Genomic DNA, 23,674 nt, shown 5'->3' with positions numbered 1-23,674 from the left:
TCTTGACGGTAGTAGAATCCTGCTACTAATTGAAAGAACCCAGGCTCAGAAAAACAGCTATTTGTAAGCTTTAAAAAGTTTGCTGTTTTTCCCCCCATTTTTACTATAATAGATGACACATTTTTCTGATTATACTGGGAAAATAAGTATGTTTTGGCCAATATACAAAGTTATACACTTAATTAACTATATGGCTTACTAATAAACACACTTCTGTGTGAATCTGATATGAGAGCCTCAGGTAGTATGATAAAAATAACTCCTAATATTCTCAGCTGTTTCACATACAATACCACCCTGTCAACATATTAAGTCACTGACAATTCCTGCACAGTTGTTTAAAATACATGGCGTTTTGACTTTGTGAGAGAAGATTCTACAAGTTTAAAAGGTATATTCTTTGTAGGCATACATCCACATGGACATACACAGAATTTATGAAATACAGCATACCTATATAACCTGAAAAACCTTCCACCACAAAACCAGTTACACTGGGTAAAATGTGAAACAACATGTAGAGTGGAGCTTGTAAAAAAGAAAGGAAAGGAAATTCTGGTGCTCAAAAATTTAATAAAGCATAAGACCAGAGAATCAAGTATTACTTGTGTTTTAATAAATACTAGACACAAATCCTGGGCTTGCAAGAACCAGAAGTTGAAACTGAGACCTTCCATAAAGTGAACATCCATAGGGGATATACTTAACAGTAAAAAAGTAAACCTCAAAAATAAACCTGCCTTCCAAAAAGGAATGTAATAGGAAATTAATTTGTCTAAATCTGTCCTCCTTGTGGGATAAAAAATGCTCTCAAGTATTTGAAGGTGAGAAACCCAAGAATTTTAAAATCAGAAATTGCCAGATAGGGTAATTAACCTAAGTGAAGTATCAAGATGGTAGCACACTGCTCTTTATAGAAATAGCGGCAATAATTTCCAAATGCACATAATCTCCATATAGGCCTCACAGAATTTCCAGAAAAACACTCAGTCAAATGTAAATGCACAAATCAAAATTATAAGACATACAATTAAATAAAATATGATAAGGAAAAATAGGGAAAGCAACTAATAGTACAAACAGATCCACAAGAAATTAAAATAACATAAACTTATGAAGGTAGGATTTTAAAAATAATTTAGCACACAAACTATAAAGTAAAATAATCAACAAAACAACAAGTCATTATCAAAAAAGACTAAGAATATTTATAATCAAACTAAAAAGTATTAGAAATAAACATATTATATAGACATTAAAATGAAAAAATAATATGTAGACATTAAAATGAAAAAAAGATTACCAGGCAGGTTTATAAAGGTAAACATAGCTCAGTAATTAGAGAATTAGAAGATAGAACTGATGAGATTACCTGAAAGATCAAAATGGCTAAAACCAAGTGAGCTGAAGAGACATGAAGAATAGTATTTAAATGCCCCCATGAAATGTTTAATGGATGACTTAGAAGAAAAAACAATGTGAGGAAAAGAAATATTTTTTAAAAGATGGCTACATATTTTCCAAGTCATTGAAAGACATGGGCTTCAAATTTGAAAGGCACAATAAATCCAAGGCTAGATAAGTAAACCTAAATCCACAACTAGACACATCTGTGGAAAACACCAAAGAGATGATGTTAACAATCAGATTAACTAGCAAAAGACTAGTTAACTGAGAACAAAACAAACAAACAACAACAATACAAAAATACAATAGGTCCAAAAATTAGTAGAATAATACCTAGAAAGGATTGGGGGATGGGGAGACTCGACAACCCTAAACCCAGTAAATCCATCATACAAGGATGAGGGTAAAAGTAAACATTTCAAACAAACAAAAAATGAAAGAATTTAATACCAATAGGATCTTACCAAATTGCATGGAGATTTAATCCAGAAAAGAAGAGTCGAATATAATAAATAATAGCAAGAAAAGAAATGAAAGAATTAGGGTAGAATTAAAGTACTGGACAATAATAATAAAGCATGAAGAGAGTTAAAATATTTCTATGTTAGTCATGAAAAGGGCAGAAATACAAACTAAGATTAGACTTTAAGATAAATGTGCATGTTAAATTTTCAACGTACTAAAAGAATGGAAGTAGAATGTATAATTTCCAATCTGGCAGAAGAAAAAACAGATAGAATTTTTTAAATTAACTAAAAAAAAGAAAAAGGAATATAGAAAAATCAAGTAAAGTTTTTTACAAATTGTAGGCTAGAAATAAATCCAAATAAATTGGTAATCATGCTAAATATGAATAAATAACTTGCCAATAAAATACCAGAGTTTACAAAATTGATAAATGTAGTTACAGTCTGTCTACAAGAGGACACAGAAATGTTAAAATTAAAATTCTATTTCTTCTATTAAAAATAAAATCATAGCCAGGCATGGTGGCATATACCTATATGGGCTGAGGCAAGAGGATGGCATGTTCAAGGTCAGCCTCAGCAACTTGGTGAGACTCTGTCTCAAAACAAAATTAAAGGGCTAAGGATGTAGCTCAGTGGTAGAGCACCCCTGAGTTTAATCCCCAGTATCGCAAAAAATATACAGAAACAAAATAAGTATAAGAAAAGTACCTTAATCTATTTAATCATTTGTAAATATGAATATGTAAATATTTTTAAACAATTATATCATATTTTCCACAGAAAACAGTACTTCGTTGCCAAAATTGCTTATTTATTAAGCATTAATGTGTGGCAAGGCATATGTGAAACAATATCTCACAAAGATTACCTAATGGTTTTTAGTAGCCATAAGTTAAGTTATGGCTTTTGTGCTTATGAGCATTTAATCCTTTAATTTGTGATGCATTCTAATGTTTGTTCACTCATAGAAAATCTCAGAAATACACTTTCAATGCTTTAACTTGTTCTTGAAGTAGAGTCTTATCAGGACAGAGGCTAATGTTAGTCTGAAAGCATTCCTTAGAGGGTACATAGTATGTGACATTTTAAAATAAACTTAACATGAGCAATTAGGAATATGCCAAGCCCCAGCAAATGATTGCTCTTCTCCAGCTCCAAGACCAGCATTGTCATCCAACCAGAACTGCTGTCTGTGGCAAAAACTCATGTTAATGCCAGTCCACTCACCAAGGATGCTCAGAGCTCTCCATTCTGAGCCTGCAAATGAATGGAATCCATCTCGTTCCTTCAAGGGCAGCAATCCTATTGGACCTAACCTGTTGGTTATGTTCTCAGATTTCAGTCTCTGTAGGAAAGCCAAGTGGACCTGTAAAGGCTAGAATACCTTTTTAAAATAATTCCCACACGAAAGGGTAGCTGAGATTTTTATTTTTTTCTTCCACTGCCTAATTCATACATGGAGAAGTGGATGGTTGGTTTTTCCTATTTCGAGCCTCTTTTCTTTTTCAGTGTTTGAGATATACTTATTAGGAATATCAGTATCAAACGTGTCATTGTACATCTTCCATGTGTAATCTGCTACTTTTCTTCCCCCTGTAGCCAGGCATAATCCAAAACATTGCAAGAAATATTTTTGATTTTATAAAGATAACTTTAAATAAAGATGAAAATTCCTTTCGGTCCAAACTCTCTAAAGATGTAAATACAATACTCTAGAGGATACTTTGATGTTTTACAGATCAAATGATACTGAAAAGTCTGGCTTGAAAGGAATGCACAGTAGATTTTGCACTACCAGGAAAATGCTGTTTACCGAAAATGTGCCAACTTTCTTTTGTGTTAAGCGTCATTGTTTGGAAGAGACAAAAATCATTTCCTCCAAAAAATATGGAGGTGGAGTTATCTTTAGAAGTTCCCACGCTTTGTGTTTTTATGAACCTTTCTACTTTCTAATGAATAAATGAGTGAATAATTGCCATCTTTTATTCCAAAATCCCAATATTCTATTTCTCACTTTTTATAAAATGAGGATAAGCAAAAGTGAAAAAATAAGGGTAAAAAATTAGTTTTGATGTTATAATTAAAAAGATTTAATTGCTTGTAAATTTGAGTTCCTTCATTTAGATAAATCTCAACAAGAAGGGAATTCCTTTTGAAATAAAGAAATATTAAAACACAATATTCAAATTCTTTATACATAAAATATTCTATTACTGGAGAAGACAGAGTGAACAAAGCATGTAAAACTAGAACTAGATCAACTCCAGAATGACAAGTAGTGTTTGTGCACATCCAGGGAACCAGCGTCCTTAGACTACCTCTGTACATGGCTTGCTGCTCGACACTCCCCTTCTGTGTAAATGTTGAGCATAATACACATACTATGTGGAACGCATGTTTAGCCTCTACCATCTATTGAATATCTGTACTAAACAGTCATACATAAATTCAGTTACTTCTCACTCTAACTCTACAAAGTAGTTTTTACATTTCTACACTGTAGATAAGAACACTGAAACTTGGAGAGATTAAGTCGTTTTACTTAAAGCTTCAAAGTTAGTGTTGGAATTCAAATTTTAATCCAGGTTTATTTGATTTCAAAATCCAGGCACTTATTCATGATTCCATCATAGAGGACAAAAAAATAAAATAACTGCAAAACTTTGGAAGACAAACAACCCACTATTGCTCTCAGAGAACAGTAAGACACCAAATTTGTCTTTCACAAAGTGAGGAGATTACTTAGTGATTTGGCTTAATAATACTTCTTTCGAGTATTTAATGCAGCCACATTCTCTCACTATTTTTGCATTCGTCTTTCATCTTAGTTAAGCTATGTGACATAAGTACCACAGACTCCATTTTACCTACTGACTTACTTATTCAGGCATTGCAAACAATTTCACCTAGAAAAGCCACATAAAGGAATCCTATTTTAACTTTTTCCTTCTTTCGTTTCGTTCTCATCTGTATCTGATAAAATTACAGAAAATAATCACTTTAGTTATATTTATGTGGCCAAAGAGTTTACACGATGCCTTTGGGTCTGCAGAGTAAGTGCCCAAGGGGAAACCACAGTCCAGAAAAACAACACATACAAAAGCATCCAAGAAACCACAGAGCCGGCATGAGTTGAGCAGTTTGGTGTGATTTGAGCACATGTGACTTAGTAAGGAGTGAAGGGAAATGAGACTGGAAAAGTAAGTCACATTGAATAGAGAACTATGCTAAAAAAAAACTTTGGACTTCATTATATAGGCAGCTGGGCATCCCTGAAGATGTTTTTGAAGGAGAGTGAAATAATGCAATTTGTATAGCAGGGATATAATTGGCAGCGGGACATGTGATTTTGATTTAAAAAAATAACCAATGTGATCCTGCAATCTGTACACGTGGAAAAATGAGAATTAATACCCCATTTGAATCAAATGAATGATATGTCAAGATCATTGTATTGTCTTGAGCAACTAATTTTAAAAAAAAAAGCAAGGGGAAGTAGGGAATGTAGGTTGGGAAGTTGTAGCAACTCCCAGGTAAGAAATAATGGGGTGCAGAAGTAAGGCAGTGGCTGAGAGTACTGAGGAAAAGGAATTCCAGAGATAGAAGCCACAGGGCTTAGTTCTTGACTGAATATGAGAGATGTAAAGGACAGTTTGACTTCAGGATTTGGGTGTCGGAGGCTGAGTGGGTGGTGATGTCATGCCCCTACATGGGGAACAAGGGAGGTATGTGAAAGAAAAAAAAATGAGCTTCATTTTTCAAGTATAAAGTGTGAGGGTTCTGGAGACTTTGGGATGGTAAAGTCAATTAAATAGGTAGAAATAAGGATTTGGAGCTCTGGAGAAATGTGTAGGTAGAAGATAGAGATCAGACAGGTGGTGGTTGAAGTTGTGGGAAGATACATAATTGATGTAAAAAGAATAAAAAGGGAATTTGTATTCTCTTGTATATTCTGCTTTTTAATATTATATTATTAGCATCCTTCATGTTGATAATACATCAAAACATTATTTTTTAAAAATTAGAATTTCATTGTGTGGATATAATAAAATATATGTAATCATTTATATATTAATAGATTCTTAGATTATTTGCACTTTTTGGTCTGGATCTCTGTTTCTTTAAGATATATTTATAGAAGTGGAATTCCTTGACCAAATCATAGGAACTGTAGAAAGAACATATTCCTAATATACATCTAATTGTATATCATCTTCAGTATCTGAAACTCTCCAGCTAATCTCAATGACGTCCATTCACAGTTCCTCTTATAAAACATCCAAAGTTGTACATGTTTGTGTACAGCACTTCACTCTTAACAAATATTTATCATCTACCATCAAACACTAGTGTAAACATTTAGACTATATCTTTATTGATAAAACCAGCAAAAATCCCACCCTTTATGACATTTGTAGATGAAGAGGAGGAAATGCAATAAATAAGACACAAAATAAATAAATACTATATACAGTGATATTGGTACATTATTATATGCAGCATGTATACTGCATATAATATACTATATATCAAATATGTTTATTATCACTGATTCTATAGGGGAAAAAAGTAAGCATAGGGGAGGGTAAGGGAGATGGGAGGCAGTGTGTAATATCAAATTAAGTGGTGACTATGGGCATCTTTGAACAAAACATGGTAGAGAATTAGGCACAGATCCAGCATAAGGCAGAAGCCACAACCAGTGACATGGAGTCTCCTTGTGTGTTGAGGACCAACAAGGAGGCCAGAGTGGCTGAAGCCAAATGTACAAGGGAAAGAGTGGTGGGAAGAGAAGTCAAAGATGTGACTATTGCCTAGCAATAACCCACTGAGGGTTAATGTCAGAACTTGGCAGGAGTCTTGGTTCTCAAACTCACCTTCTGAAAAGTAGGGAAAACATGGCTTCTTAACCTTGAAAAGATATTGGAGGGGATTAAGTAATATTTTACATCTTGATTACTTTGTACATTAAAAACTACTATGCTAATATTAGCACAAAGGGAAGCCCTAGGTTCCATCCCTCATACTGAAAAAAAAAAACTCATTTTTAATTATAAGACTCTGTCCTTTTTGTTTGAATGTTATTCTAAAGCTAGAGTCCTAAATCATATAGCTTGTGTATATCATACCCTTTATATATCATCGAGATTTCACATTTCTTTAAAGTGAGTGAAAACATAGAGAACCTAGTGACAAAATATAAATGGAGAAATCATAATTAGATTTTTAAACTTTACATGAACTTTAATGTTGTCACAACTTTACCTGATCTGACTATAGTTTTCTTTACTGATTCACTTCTTTCCCAATGAAAAATATATTCAACCCATGTAATAATCTCATAAAACTTTTTTTTTAACCTTAGAAGTAGAAAGTTGTGATACTTTCCCTTTTTCCCTTCCCATAATAAGGGTCACAGCTGACACTCCTATAACAGAAGGCAGTTTAACAACATAAAAAAATATAGCAAATTTTTTTTTAATATTTATTTATTTATTTTTTAGATGTAGATGGACACAACACAATGCCTTTATTTTTATGTGGTGCTGAGGATCGAACCCGGGTCCCGCCTGTGCTAGGCGAGCGCTCTACCGCTGAGCCACAATCCCAGCCCGCAATTTTATTTTTATCAAAGCCTTATATGACGTGGGAGTTTTTGTAAATGAAGGCCTGAAGACCCAGGGAAAACTCTATTTTCATGCTTAGGTTTGATAAAGAAGGGACAGCTATATAGAAATGTGATTGGACAAAAGGGTATAATCTAATGGGAGAAGGGGCGATACTTCTTGTCCTTTCTGTGTATGGCTCCTTCCTCCCAGATATGGGACAAAACCCCTCTGGAACATGGGTCCTATAATCTATTCTCAAATGAGATAGGTCAGAGAAATTTTGGTTGCCAGCTCCTACACAGAAAGGCAAGGCTTCCAGTTTTATGGTTTGCTTTGGAGGAGGGGAGGTTCTCATTTCTATGAACTGCCTTGAAGAACAGAAACTCTGATGTCTAAGACTCATCTTGGAGGAGAAAGACAAGAGGAGTCAGGAGGGCAAGGGAAGGTCACTTCTAAGGACACTTCGGAAGCCCTCTAGTTACCTGAGTTGAAACATACAAAGTGCCTACCTTGGGATGGTGTTTTCTGAGCTCCAACACGCTCCCCTACTTCACTGATTTACATAATATTTAATTAAATTACCAGGCTTCAATAATGAGAACAGCTGCCACAAAGAGGTTTCAGTTTAACTACTGCTTAGTAAACATACAGCCTCCAAACTGGTGGCAGAAATAGGAGGTCCAATAAAAGTGAACCAAGAGCTTGAGCGTTGCTGGGCATCAGCATGTTATAGAGGGGACCGAGGGCTTCAGTTGATGCTGTCTTTAAGTAAGCTTGGTTAAGAGTCCATGTGGGAACCCAAGACGGAAAGTTGAATTTATAAAGTGGTGGTTTCCCAGAGGATCTCAGCTCCAGAAGGAGTTTGCCCAGAGACCCAACACACTTGAGCTTCAGTTTCCTCAGCTATAAAGGGATTTGAAATACAGTAATACCTACTACCCGCTCTACATACCTCAAAGGATTGTGGAAGGGACTAAATGACAAAATATTGGTGAAAGTACTTTTATATGAAATCACTGGTCAATTAATAATGTTTGGCTGAAGTGCTGGAAACAAGAGTAACTATAATAATTTTAGACAATCTCACCCATTCTATCCCTTTCTTATGTATCAATAAGTGAAATTGAGCATCTTCTTTTTATTTATTTAGAGACATGTTCTATGTGGTGGTACAAGTCTTTAGATCATAGAGCAAAATCTCTGGTTTTAAATGTACATACAGGAAAATAACTTGAAAATAGATATCTCATTTCCAGGTAGCTAAACTACTAGCTAGAATTCTTTCTTCTTTAAACATAAATAGCCCTCATTTGGTAGGGGTGATAGAGGATGGTCAAAGGGGGAAAAATCATAAAAACATATGAATTTGCATTGTTTCACATTGTATTCCACTTTTGCTATAAACTACTAATTAGAAAGAATCAATTAATGTCCACAATCTTTTCAGTCAGGGTTTGATAATTACATATTTACCCTAGAAGCACACAGTCCTCTAAAAACCTCATTTTTTTTTCAAATTATGAATTCTTAAGATTAATAGATAATTTGACAAAAGGATAAGCCTAGTTGGGAGAATAGTGATGTTTTAGGGTTATATTCTGCTACATAGCATGCTATTTCAAATTACCTACATTTAGTGTGATTTCATAATATCATCTGCAAGATAGCAAGATGATTTCATAATATCATCTGCAAGATTTGCTTCCTTGCATTTTCTGCCTCTTTCATATCATTGTTAGCACCACACTAAAGAAACCCTAAAAAGCTGCTCAGGAAAATAATTTGAACATGAACTTGTGCTCTTAGAAACAGCTCCATTTGCAGCTCTCCCCCACCTCGTATTCAACAGCACCCACACTTATCTGGTCTCTTTTTCTACTTTCTTCTAAAAGGGGGAAAATGTATTCAGTGTGTAAAAATAAGCTATTGTATCTCTGAGAGGAGATGGGATGCTAATTAAGGGTTGTTGGAAGGAACAAGTCACATTGCATTGTCTACTGGGAGCCCGCTGCCAATTGCTTTTTTGGTAAAGCGTCAAGGAAAACATTCAAGAGGCCAGGGCCAGCTTGGTAGAGAAGCAAGCAGCCGAGGCTTCCACTTATCAAGGAGGTGCAGAAGCCTGCTCAAGTACTGTTACCAGAGTCAGGTGCAGGCAGCCAGCTCCTGCCTGGCAGCTTTCCTTACTGGTTTCGAGAGCCACCTTTCTAAATGGGAGCCTGCTGCTCAGGTCTGATTGGGGACAATGGGGCACGTATGCCAGACTACTGCACCACTGCTTGCCTCTTTCTTTGGTCAATTCTTTTTCCAAGATTCTTTGTCACTCTTCTTGGATTCATCCGGGAGACATGGGTTTTAAGAAACACAATAGCTCGGGTCTTGCAGCGAAATAATTGATGCTCCACTGAAAGAAACCAGGCAAATTGGTTAGTATGATTACCTTTAACAAATGGGGACAATTTTAGACATTTGGCAACTACAGAGGGAAATAAATTGCTCTATTTTTAAAAGGTTTCTTTTCTTGGGCTGGGTTGTAGCTCAGTGGTAGGGTGCTTGCCTAGCATGTGTGAGGCACTGGGTTCAATTCTCAGCACCACATATAAATAAATAAAAATAAAGGTCCATCAACAGCTTAAAAACAATTTTCTTTTTAAAAAAGGTTTCTTTTCTTCATGTTAGCATTAAATCAGCTAGAGTAAGCCTTTAGTCTGATTGCCTGCAGTCGTGAGTGGCATGTAAATAAAGCTGAAATGATTTACTTCACCTAGAGAAGGATCAAAATGTGGAAGATATAAATGTGTTTATATTGTAATGGATGAAAGAAATTGTGATTTGGCTAGGTGAGATGACTTCCTGCGTGGCTCTAGCATGTAGAGTGATTGGTGTTCAGCATTATAAAGCCCCAAGGTGTGTTACTGACAATGTACATGTCTTTACCTTTAGGTCTGTAAGTCTGTGATTCTTTTGCTGTTTTCTTGAATCTATAAGTATTTAAATTATTTTCAAGTGTGTTGTTCATCTGCCTTTGACTTAGAAGAGTTAAACCAAGTGTCCTGGATACCAAAAGACCCTGACTGAAAGCAATGAGTGAAAGAATTGCTGTATATAAATGTGTATGTTTGAGAGAAAGGGAGAAGTGCTATTTAAACAACATTTCCAGAATTAACTTCACTTCCCTGGGCATTCAAAATAAAATATCAACTTTCACCCTTTAGTTTTTTAATCATCAAAAAATGTGATTAGAAAATTAGCAGTTCCTTTGTAGTTATTTAAAAGGCAAAGTAATAAATAATATGAGCTTATATGTATGCTTGAATCTCACTTGGCAGTTTTCTTTTAATAATGATGTCTGAATATAATAATTAAATAATATTTAGTGCATGAAAGTGTAATCACTTTGGGTTCACAATATATTGCCCAGTAGTTTTAAGATATAACAACAACAATAATAGCATTGTGTTCTAAGAGTTTACTGTAAACCTGGCTTTGTCCTAAGTACTTGAACATTTTAAATCATGAGGAAACTGAGGCCAAAAATATTAAGTATCTTACTCATGGATTCACAGCTAATAAGGACAGGGACCAAAATTTGAATTCAGACTCTCTGAGTCCAAAGTCTGTGCCTTAGCCACTATGCTATACTAACGTGCTTAAAATATAATTATTACTCTTATTAAGCCTCTCAAAGTAGATCCATCATAAAAACATGTTAAAAATAATTTAATTGTACATTTATTTCAATAGTTGCATAAGTTAAAAACCCCTTAGACCTGTAAAATATAATACCATAGATGCATTAATGGTCATAACCTCTGCTTTACATACAGGGGAAACTTTATTCATTGGAATCTAATATATTAAAGACACTCTTATTGGATATATCAGGCACACAGGTGAATTGTGCCTTACTCAATCATTGTGGGAGAATATTTCTTTTATTTTTAGTCATCATATGATAAACTCTAATATTTGGATTTTAATTTCTTGATTTAGTTCTTAAGTACTTTTTAATTTCTATGCAGAGTTTTGGGAAATTTTTGCCTCTCTATTTCATTATTATTGGTATGGGATTAGTAATGATAGTATTTGATAGGGCTTGTAAAAATTTACTTTTTAAAAAATCACAACCTATTGAGACATAATTTTCATACCATATAATTCACTGTTTAAATGTACAGTTCAGGGCTGGGGTTGTGGCTCAGAGGTAGAGGGCTTGCCTAGCACGTGTGAGGCACTGGGTTTGATCCTCAGCACCACATAAAAATAAATAAATAAATAAATAAAGATATTGTGTCTATCTACAACTAATTTTTTTTTAATTTAAAATTTACAATTCAATGGTTTTAGTATATTTATAGAGTTTTAAAAATTGATATTTGATTTTTCTAATTAATGACAGATAACATTTTAAGATACTTGAATGAAAAGTACTCCAAGGCTAATAAAAGTTCTTCCTTCCCCTCCTCCAGAAATGTGTGCTATACTGGCCAGAAAAGAGAGGGATATACGGGAAAGTTGAGGTTCTGGTTATCAGTGTAAATGAATGTGAAAACTACACCATTCGAAACCTTGTCTTAAAGGTAAGATTATATAGCTGTAGCTATCTACGAAGTAGATGAAATTAGAGGATGACATTTCTACTTTGAAATTATTTACACTAATAAGAATTACAGATTCAGCAGATTCAGCTTAAACAAAGAGAAACTATAATCATTCTCTCATGTATTCTTTGTTGTCAGCTACTGTTAGTATGTGGAATAATTAAATTAATCTAAGTAGACATTAAGGAAGTTCATTATGTAGGATGTTGGGATCTTCTAATTTGCATTAATAAAATATCTCCGATTTAACCTTTTCAACACCTTTAACAAAAGCCTTGTGCTGGAGACTTTACCATGACTCTTTATAATATCATTTTGGCCTAAGCAGCTTTAAGCAAGGCCTGGAAACTATGAAAGAAAAAAAATCTGCACCAGTGGGTGGCTGTGGGAGGCAAGACAAGCCTGAAGTGTTGATGAGTTCTTAAAAAACTGGAGTTACAGTACTTCATAGGGACTTTCCCCAGACCAGCTTACGTCATACAAAAATTATCTTATTTAACTTGTTCCTCAGCAAGTGCTGGGGAATATTGCTATGGTATTATTCTTGCATCTAAAGAAGAATCATCCCAAAGATGTCAAGCCTGTCAGCAGCCTCAATGCTAGAACAGAATCATCACAAAGAAGAAGACAGCAGAGGGAGAGCTGCAGGGATGGTTTTCATTGGAAAGTTTGGCATCAGAAGGAATTTACCAAAATCTGGTTTTCAGCACTCACCCAGCCCATACCAGGTCCCCACTCAGGTTCAGGATTTTGAGATGATGTGCTCAGGCTCTTGTTCAAAGTGTTTCCAATCTAGGGATCCCATCAAGCTCCCTTACTGCCAAATTCCTCACTGCTGTTAAATCCTGGAATATGGGATGAGTGTAGAAAGATCAGCATGACTTACTATGAAATTAAATGTTCTCATATTGTTTAATGTATTTATAATAACCTGTCAAGAGGGATCATAGAGCAGGAAACACATTAATTGAGATTCTTTCTGGATACATTTTCACCTACCCTTTTTCACATAGAAAAATATATATAAACATATATCTAGTCTCTGGTATATATATTCTATATTATAGATAAAAATGTAAATGTCACTTCATAGATGCAAGAGTGTCAACCTTTCAGGTCAGAATGTTGAAGGTAAAGTTTTCTCAGTTCTTCAGAACTCTTATAGGATTTTTTTTCCATGTAGATATAAGTAGCTTGCAAGATGGGAATGATAGAAGACTTTCAGTATTGTGTTCTGGGTGACTTTTAGTTTCACAAGTGAATAAGGCATTTGGTGGCTATTGCTATTTTCAGCAAGGAAGCCACACCCAAATTGTGAAGCATTACTGGTACACCTCATGGCCTGACCACAAGACTCCGGACAGCGCCCAGCCCCTTTTGCAGCTCATGCTGGATGTAGAAGAAGACAGACTTACTTCTGAGGGCCGAGGGCCTGTGGTTGTCCACTGCAGGTAAGGCATAAACCTGTCTTTCTGCCTCAGCAACTATTCTTTCTTTATAAAGTCACAGAAATGGAAGAATTACGGGTTTGCTTCCTGGATGTGACAATCTTGACAGATTAAATATTTATCAAAATTGATTAACTTTCTAATATTTTAGTCTTCATCAAGAGGATGCTTACAGAAATGAATACACCCTTTTAAGGCATTTTCAGCAAACAGATGAACAAAATATGAATTCTAAATAAATAAGCTCAGTGTGCAGGACACCTTAGGCAGTCATCTGACTTGAAATTTAGGCTGATTTATTTTGCCTCATCAGTCTCATGTGCACTAAGAATTACAGATGTGTTTTCTGAAATTACCAATTGCTTTTCCATTCTTTCAAGATGGCACCTAAACACTACATGGATTGTGTCTTGGTAACCTTCATTGTTATGTCAAATTTGGTGGAACTAGTCAACTATTTTCAGTTACCTCATGAAATTCAAATGGAAACAAATTTATGAAGTGGGAAGTGGGAAACTGCAGGGGTTTTTTTATTGATTATTTAAAGCATTACATAGCTCATGATATATCATCTTTCATACATTTGACTCAAATTGTGTTTTGAACTCCCATTTTCACCCCAAATACAGATTGCAGAATCACATCTGTTACATATTCACATTTTTACATAATGCCATATTAGTGACTGTTGTATTCTGCTACCTTTCCTATCCCCTACTATCCCCCCTCCCCTCCCCTCCCCTCCCATCTTCCCTCTCTACCTCCCCTGCTATTGTTCAATTCTCTCCCTTTTTTTCCCTCCCCCTTGCCCCTCATAACCTCTTATAATTTTATGTGTCATTGAAGGTCTCCTACCATTTCCATATGCTTTCCCTTCTCTCTCCGTTTCTCTCCCCCCATTCGTCTTTGTTTACTGTAGTCTTTTCCTCATGCTCTTCCTTCCTGTTCTGTTCTTAGTTGTTCTCTTTATATCAAAGCAGACATTTGGCATTTGTTTTTTAGGGCTTGGCTAGCTTCACTTAGCATAATCTGCTCTAATGCCATCCATTTACCTGCAAATTCTATGATTTTGTCATTTCTTAGTGCTGCATAATACTCCGTTGTGTATAGATGCCACATTTTTTTAATCCATTCATCTATTGAGGGGCATCTAGATTGGTTCCACAGTCTAGCTATTGTGAATTGTGCCGCTATAATCATTGATGCAGCCGTATCCCTATAGAGCGCTCTTTTAAGGTCCTCAGGGAATAGTCCGAGAAGTGCGATAGCTGGGTCAAATGGTGGATCCATTCCCAGCTTTTCCAGGAATCTCCATACTGCTTTCCAAATTGGCCTCACCATTTTGCAGCCCCACCAGCAGTGTACAAGTGTACCCTTTTCCCCACATCCCCGCCAACACTTATTGTTGTTTGACTTCCTAATGGCTGCCAATCTTACTGGAGTGAGATGGTATCTTAGGGTGGTTTTGATTTGCATTTCTCTGATTGCTAGAGATGGTGAGCATTTTTTCATGTACTTGTTGATTGATTGTATGTCCTCCTCTGAGAAGTGTCTGTTCAGGTCCTTGGCCCATTTGTTAATTGGGTTATTTGTTATCTTATTGTTTAATTTTTTGAGTTCTTTGTACATTCTGGATATTAGGGCTCTATCGGAGGTGTGGGGGGTAAAAATTTGTTCCCAGGATGTAGGCTCTCTATTTACCTCTTTTATTGTTTCTCTTGCTGAGAAAAAACTTTTTAGTTTAAGTAAGTCCCATTTGTTTATTCTTGTTGTTAATTCTTGGGCTATGGGTGTCCTATTAAGGAATTTGGAGCCCGACCCCACAATATGTAGATCGTAGCCAACTTTTTCTTCTATCAGACGCAGAGTCTCTGATTTGATATCTGGCTCCCTGATCCATTTTGAGTTAATTTTTGTGGATGGCGAGAGAAAGGGATTCAATTTCATTTTGTTGCATATGGATTTCCAATTTTCCCAGCACCATTTGTTGAAGATGCTATCCTTCCTCCATTGCATGCTTTTAGCCCCTTTATCAAATATAAGATAGTTGTAACTTCGTGGATTAGTCTCTGTGTCTTCTATTCTGTACCATTGGTCCACCTGCCTGTTTTGGTACCAGTACCATGCTGTTTTTGTTACTATTGCTTTGTAGTACAGTTTGACCTCTGGTATCGCTATACCTCCAGATTCACACTTCCTGCTTAGAATTGCTTTTGCTATTCTGGGTCTTTTGTTTTTCCATATGAATTTCATGATTGCTTTGTCTATTTCTACAAGAAATGCCATTGGGATTCGAAACTGCAGGTTTATTAAAAGAAAAATAATGTGCTATAACCAGAATATGGGGTATGGTGGCCAGACCAACAACAGCAACAGTTGTCCCTGGTGACTCCTTTCCCTAAGGTCTATCTTTAAGCTCACCTAGTACCTTTCCCCCTCATTTTCCTTTTAGAGAAACCCAACTAAAGCAAAGTAATTTAAAGTCATTTATAGAACCAATCATTTATTCTCCATACATTCTTAAAATAATTCATGTTCCTTTGTTTAACCTCATAAGTTCCTTAAGAGAGTTTTGATAAAGCCTTTAATAAATAAAATGTTGTATTTCGGATTATCATTCTGGCCTCCTTCCTTCTTGAAACTTTGTGATTTAATTAGGATTAAAAGTTAATATATATGTTTGTTTATCCAAAGGTGTCTTTATCCAGTGTTTTAGCATTAGGCCTTGCTCTAAACTTACCTTGGAGTTGAGAGAAAACAACCTAATTGCCCATACTCAAGGGCTGAAACTATCCCCCACCCAAAATCATAAAATACTCAGTATATCTAAACTGAACTAGCCATTTCCCCCTGTAAAACCAGGCCCCATTTCTGATTACTGTTTCTAAGAATGAGGCCTTCTTTTTTCCAGCATTCAATGTTGACAGTTATCTTTGGCCCTTCTTTCAACTCCATCCTCAGTATCTAATCAGTTACCAGATTGGCTTTCCCTTCAAAGCTTCTCCCATAATCACCACTTCCTGTCCAACCACCCTAGTTCAGGCCCTTCTGACCTCATCCATGTAGTTTAGAAGTAGCTGGCTAATTGCACACATATACCCTTCTTCCTGTGCCATGATGGCCCACCCTGTCAACTTCTCTAGGATCATGTTCCTGAAACCACTTTTCATCACATGAAATCCTTGCTCAAAAGTTGTCAAAGGCTTTGCATTGGCTAGAGCAAAAGTCCTTAACCTTGAGTCCTTAGATAAACTACAGGGATTAGTGAACTCCTTGAAATTATTTGAAGTAAGATGTGTGAATTGTTTCTGGGAAGTGAAAGATTACAGTTTCCAACAATTAAGGGAAAAAAAAAAAGGTGTACAGAGGATGCAGTCCAAACCTCTTAGCACTCCAAGTAAGATTCCAGAGTACTTTCCCAAGCTTTTTCAAAAGCTCCCACTTTTCTAACGAAATAACTTCTACTTCTAGCCAGGCTAGTACATTTATTGTCACATATCATAATCCTGTTTTGCATCAGTTCTTTCTTTATATCATTGTCACACTTGGAAAATTTTCTCATTCATGATAGCCAAAATGCCTGCCACACAGAGGGTACAGTTCAAATGCTATTTCTTCCATGAAACAAACTGTCTATTGACACTTCAACTAAAATACACCCATTCCTTCTGATTTCCTATGTACTCACATCCAACAGGAAGCAATACCAGCTATGAGAAGCTAATGGTATTTGAGTGCCAAGATGGGAGAGATTAATTCCAACCCTGGGGGTTGAAGAAACCTCTAACCATTGGAATAATGTTGAACTAGGTCTTAAAAACTGATCAATGTTTGTGGTTTTAAAAGGTGGTGGGGAAGGCATTTCTGACTGTGAAAATGTCATTGAAACAGAAAGGAAAACATGAAAATTAGAATAGTAACACATTGGCTAGAAATAAGGCAGCAAAAAGACATTCAGATTTTGCAAGATGTGAATACCCAACAGGGAGGTCAAACATTATACTCTTAACTAATGGAAGCCATCCACAGTTTTTGAATAAGGAGTGATATAATGATGCCCTTATTTTAGAAAGATGATATACATATCATCATGATATATACATGTGTGTATATCATGTATTAGTCAAGGAACAGATTTGAGACTTGGAAACCACAATGAGATCACTGCTAGTCATGGACTGAGGAGATGTTGAAGATGCAAATAGTCTACAGAAAGGAAAGCATGGATCAAAGGCACAGTAGAGATGGAAAAATAGATGATTTGGTAGCAGATTGGAAGTGGGAGGTGGGAGAGGGGGAGATGTTGAAGATCGCTTCAAGATTTCTAGGCTAAAAAACTGGTGGCTCAGTGGTAATGCCATTGAGGGAAAAGATAATTCATTCCATTTTAAATACACTTAGAGATACTGAGCGAGTGCAAAATAGTAACAGCAAGAGCTCCAGCTAGAAGAAATTTAGTTTTAGATGAAGATTTCAGAGAAATTCACATAAAGACTTGGTGGTAGAAATTGGCATGTGAGAAGGGCCTTGTCCAGTTGATTTTAGGGGCATATTGTGTAAGGCAGATAAATGTGTGAACCCTCCAGGACAGACAGCATTTCGATGATTACCTCCACATTAATGATGTGTGGAATATGTACTTCTAGCCCCATCCCCTCTCCTACACTGGACTGAGTTCTTGGTTATTCACTGGACTCCTCAACATCAAACCCCTATCCACCCTTATCAGCTTTATTCCAGAATCCCCCTGGTCTCAGGGGTGCCGCCATTCCTAGCCTCCAAGCACAAGCATCTTCACTGTACCTTACCTAAGTCTAGGCTCTCGTTATTCTTTCTAGAACAATTACAGTGCCTTTTCAGTATTCTCCCCCTCCCCATCACCTCCCTCCACCCCGCTCATCCTTCTACTCATAACTAAATGAGATAAGATATTTTAAGCACTTAGCACAGAACCAAGCTTGTAATACTCAACACATGAGAGTTTTATTATCATTACTATTCATCTTCACAGCTGTTTCAGATTGTGCACTACCCTTTTGAAAGAACTGCACCTTAACTTTGTCATTCTCCCCCACCCCCATCTTTTTATTCCTTTTCTTTTCCTTGCAGCGCAGGGATCGGTAGGACGGGGTGTTTTATTGCTACATCCATCGGCTGTCAACAGTTGAAAGAAGAAGGCGTTGTGGACGCACTAAATATTGTCTGCCAACTTCGCGTAGACAGGTACGTGTCCTGGGAATTGTGCCATAGGGATTTCACTTCAGAGCTGCGTTATCAGTCACCACCTGATCTGATCAGCCTGACTCCATCAGCTCTGAGGTTCTAAATCTCTACAGGGATTCCTGTAAAATACCAAAAGTCATGCATTACATTTAAAAAGCTATTGAAGAAAGTCCTGTTCATAACACCAACCATCAAAAATCCAAATACCAAAACTTATGCTTAATCTTTCCTCATCCCTTCTACAGGTTATGATATCTTACATCCCTATTCCTCTGTGTATAATCTGGATTTTCATATGACTTAATTGAATCATTCACTTTAGCATCTTTTGTTTTGTTTTTGTGAAACTGGGGATTGAACCCAGAGGTGCTCTACCACTGAGCTACATCCCCAATCCTTTTTATTTTTCATTTTGAGACAGAGTCTCACCAAATTGCTTAGAGCCTTGCTAAATTGCCAAGGCTGACCTCAAACTTAGGATCCTCCTGCCTCCACCTCCTGAGCTGCTGGGATTATAGGCACGCACCATCACATTCAGCTCATTCTGGATGCTGCAAATACAGCTTTAAACAAGATGAGTGAGGCCCCTGTTCTCCTAGAGTTTACATGCTAATACAAGGAAACAAATAACAAATAAAGAAATAAACAAGATTATTTTAGACAGAATTAAATACTGTGAAATAATATAGCAAAGAAGACAACAGGAGCTGAGTCACTTGAACTTTAGCCCTATGACCCAGAAAAGTAAAATTGAATAGTTATCTTTTAAGAATTGCTCAACAAATGTTTGCTGAGCACATACTATGTCCTATTTTCTGTGTGTTCAATAAAAGCAGCAAAAAGATTGTTCTGAAAATTAGTGGAGATATTGCTGTATACAAGGCACTTAGAATATGGCCAGACACATATTAAGCCTTCAAGAAATACTGTGTTTTTAACATCTTCCTTGCTCTAAGTCTTTGCAAGTGTGTCTTCCCTCGTTTTTTTCTTTTAATCTTGACTGGCTTATTAGAGACTATTCATCACAGTGGTTAAGATACTAGACTCTGGAAACAGTTTACCTGAGTTTTCATCCAAGTTTCTACCACTTTCTGGTTTTTGTGGTTTTGGGTGTGTTACTAGACTTTTTTATTTCTTGGTTTTCTCATCTTGAAAATGAAATTAATAATATTATACACTTTTCTTTATTGTTGTAAGGATGAAATGAGACAATTTATTTAAAGCACCTGGCACATACTAAGCATTTGATTAAGTTCAACTACATTTATAATCAATATACATAGCTAGTAAACGAAATATGTGTCTGTAAACTAGAAATACTAATGTATACCTCACAGGACTGCAGTAACATTTAAATGAGATTAATCCTGTGATGTACTTAATAGAATACAACCTGCATTTTCTCCTGCACTTAACCCTCTCTGCTTCCTCCTTTTGCACACTGCACATGCAATTGCTTCCAAAAATATTTTCTTTTTGTACATAAGAAAATCAGTTCCAGTTATCCCTCTTCCTTCTCTTAACAATTGCTGTCTTAATCTCCATAAATCCCCTTGTCTTCCATCCAAGAAAGTCCATAGGATGCAGTTGCTTTACTTCAGATTTGGGGACTTATTCTCAGGAGAGGATTCTAAGTTAGAGGATGAACAACAGCACCCAGTTAGCCTGGAGTTACTCCCACATTGACCTTGATCTTTCCTACTTTGTGTGTCTATAAAGGACCCCACATCCCTGGGGGACTCCAGTGTGTACCCCTGAGTCGTGCTTTCCTACTATCTAATGCCAGAACTGCAAATAAAGCACATGGATGTAAACTGGTTCTAAACCCAGTTGACCTATCACAGCTCCCTGGTGCTGTTGAGAACAACATGCTGAGAAATAGGCTTGACCTGCTCCTTGTCTGGGCTCCTGTTTCTGTCAATTCTTGCCTACTCACCCTCCCATCTCCCACCTCCCCCACTCATTTTTGTAACCTGACTTCCACCTTGGTCTCCACTTCCCAATCCCATTCCCCTGCCTATGGAATTCTCTCCTAGTTTTGAATAGAATCACAAATACTTTTTTTTTTTTACCCTATCACAATGCCTCCTCTATCTACTCCTTCCTTCCTAAAACAAATGGTCAGAAATTTTGGCCTTGGCCTTCCATTACCACCAAGGCCTTCCCACAGGACTTTTTTTTTTTTTTTTTTTTTTTTTGCTCTTGATAGGATCTTCAAAATATATCCAACTTCTCTGCTGATCTGATGCCTATAGGCTCCCCATACTCTTGATCTGAATTACTGCCAACATGTGTGTCAAAACCATTGTAACTGGTTTATTAATCAAGACCCCTTCTACATAAATTCTTTCTGAGCAGCTGCATCTGTTGTTTGTGCAATAGATCCTCTCCTTAATGTTTTCCCTGAAAGGTCTTTCCTTTGCCTTCCTTCCTTCACAGGATCAACACAGATTTTCCTCTTCTTGTTTCTCCTGTTGTGCATTCTTCTAATGGTTATGAAAAGCAAAACAGAAAATCTTCCTCCTTTCCCTCACCTCCTCTTCTTTTTCTCTCCTATCCAGTTCTTCCGCTATTTCCTGACATGCCTCATTTTTAAAACTACAGTTTGTAGCTGCCTATTGCCCCAGACCACATCCTTGACTGATACCAGGAAAACTGATCTCTGAGATTCCAAACATCTGCCTTTATTCTCTTTGAGTGTATCTTTATCAATTTTTCAAACCTTGTCCCGGCGCGTGCTCGGTTCTCCCTGGTCCTCCTTGCCTTCTGCTCTGGATCTATCTTCAGACATTCCAAAATGCATTAGTCAACATGCAGAAATTTATCTAATCACAGATCTCCACAATGGTCTTCAAAGCCTATGACTCATTGAGCTTCCAAAATTAACCCAAGAGTAGGAAAAACTGTATTTCTTAGACTTATTATTTTTTTTAATGAGAAAACAAAGAATTCAAGACACCAAGTCATGTGTTCAAGATCATATAGTTTAGGAAATAGCAAATCAGACCTATTTGGAATCCAGGAGTTCAGAGTTTTAATTCAAGTGTATGACTATCAAAATAAGTATGAATATCATAGCTAAAAGTAAACAAGCAATGTCTTCCGTAAAACTGCCTGACAAAAGCATGTCTCTTGGATAAGGTTCTGCCGATTAAAAAATGCAAAGGCAGCATGATATTATAATTTTTAAAACAGCTGTTAGTATGAACAAGGGCTGTTTTTTCAACAAATGAAGTGAGATGGTCTGCAGTTGCCTGAAGAATACATTTTAAACAACAGAAAAGTTGTCTCACCCCTAAATGTCTATGAAGAATGCCTGAAACGTCTAGGTAGAATGAGTATCTAAAATACTGTTTTTAGAGAGTCAACCTTTGTCTAGAAGAATCTTTTTTTTTTTTTTTAAAGTTCATTGAACTGGAGGATGAGAAGTGAGGGTAAACCTTTATAACTTCTCAGCTATCTAACGCTACACTTCAAAGGAGGTGATTTACCATTTCCCAGTATAATAGCTAGAGAGGATGTAACTCTCCATCTTAGGAATCCATTCAGAACTTGGGTTCAGATGAAAGGGAATAGAAGAGAGAGCCCCAGATACCAAGCACACTCTGATGAGGCCCTGAAGCCAAGGAGACTGGTAGACCAGCTCTGTGCAACAGGAAGACATGAGGTATTGAGAGGAGCAGAGGAGCTCCAGCCTGGGATGCCTCCGGCAAAACTGGATGCAAAATTGGCCCAATGTAAAATGAAAATGGGAATCTCCTGGCTTATAAAGTTATATAACATTTCTAGGCAGTGATAACAGAGTATTAATCCAAGTGCAAGATCCCTCTCAACACAATGGCAGAGAGCATGAATGACTGCACACATCATAAACCCTGGAAACCACCCTGCTTTGGGGTGTTTTTAGGGTGGGTGTTTGTGGAATCTTGTGCCCTGAGGGAAAAGCCCTGGAGACCTCTGCTCAGAGTGGTACTCCTGAAACATTCATTCATTCATTCATCCATTCAACAAACATTACTAAGCTTTTGGCACTCGACATATGTCAGGTACCTGGGTGGGGAAAGATAAATTCCCTAACAAACTTTTCTAATCTGTGTTCCTTAAGGCTTAGCTTAATGAACGATTATTGAGAGCCACTATGTACCAAACCTGTCCACTTGGAGATTCACAATAAGCCACCAAACATTTGCAGATCTGAAGAGTCCCCCAGCATAGAAACCCTTGAACTGCGTTCAAGCACTCTTTTTCATTGATGTAACCATATAAAACTTTCCTCAAAGCCCTTCTAGGTGAGAGGAAAAGAGTTCTAATAATAAATATAAACTTCTTGCAAGAATTTGAGGGTGAAAAAGAAAACATTGAGATGAGATAATAATTTGATCCTAAACAGGGACCATTTAATAGGGAAAGGGAAGGGTGGAGTTGGCTAATCAAAGCTTCTGGCTGAGTATAAAGGACCCAAAAGATAGAGCCAATGGAGGCCTTTTTCTAACCTTTCCTATTCTTTTCAACAATGGCCTCCACCTACCAGTGGTCCAGGACTGCACATAGAGCATCTTCCTTTTATAATCAGCCCCTTATCATTCACAGATGCTTCCCCTTTCGAAGTCAAGGAATGGCTAACAACAAAGAAAAAAACATGACAGTGATTTGGATATGTAAAAGGGAGCTTGTTTCGTGACTGATAAGTGAAGGCAGAGTGAGCACTGGGCAGGACCAAAATCCTGAGTTAAAAAAAAAAAAATTACAATGCATGATGGTTGTTATTCAACAAGACAAAAATAGGCCATTTGTACTCAAGTTGCAAATCTGCATTTTAGCAATAAATTCCAATGGTCTGGTTTAGAAATGAGTGTGTTATGCTGAATGGATGTTTCCAGTATAACAACAGTGACAAAGCCATTTGGTAGATTCCTGGT

At 36.6% G+C, this 23,674-nt stretch overlaps 1 protein-coding gene across 1 annotated transcript in view; it reads left to right on the top strand.

Moving 5' to 3' along the window:
- PTPRR (protein tyrosine phosphatase receptor type R) overlaps positions 1-23,674 on the top strand; it is a 252,601-nt gene that overhangs the window by 218,318 nt on the left and 10,609 nt on the right. The window contains exons 11-13 of the mRNA XM_081311808.1: positions 11,953-12,063; positions 13,378-13,535; positions 18,642-18,755. Of these exons, the coding sequence (XP_081167934.1) occupies positions 11,953-12,063; positions 13,378-13,535; positions 18,642-18,755 (383 nt within the window). The remainder of the gene's footprint in view (positions 1-11,952; positions 12,064-13,377; positions 13,536-18,641; positions 18,756-23,674) is intronic.

This window comes from Spermophilus citellus, assembly GCF_964194105.1.
Source record: "Spermophilus citellus genome assembly, chromosome: 10".
Taxonomy (NCBI): Eukaryota; Metazoa; Chordata; class Mammalia; order Rodentia; family Sciuridae; genus Spermophilus; species Spermophilus citellus.
The sequence above is the reverse complement of the archived record's forward strand: the minus strand, read 5'-3'. Positions and strand labels throughout refer to the sequence as shown.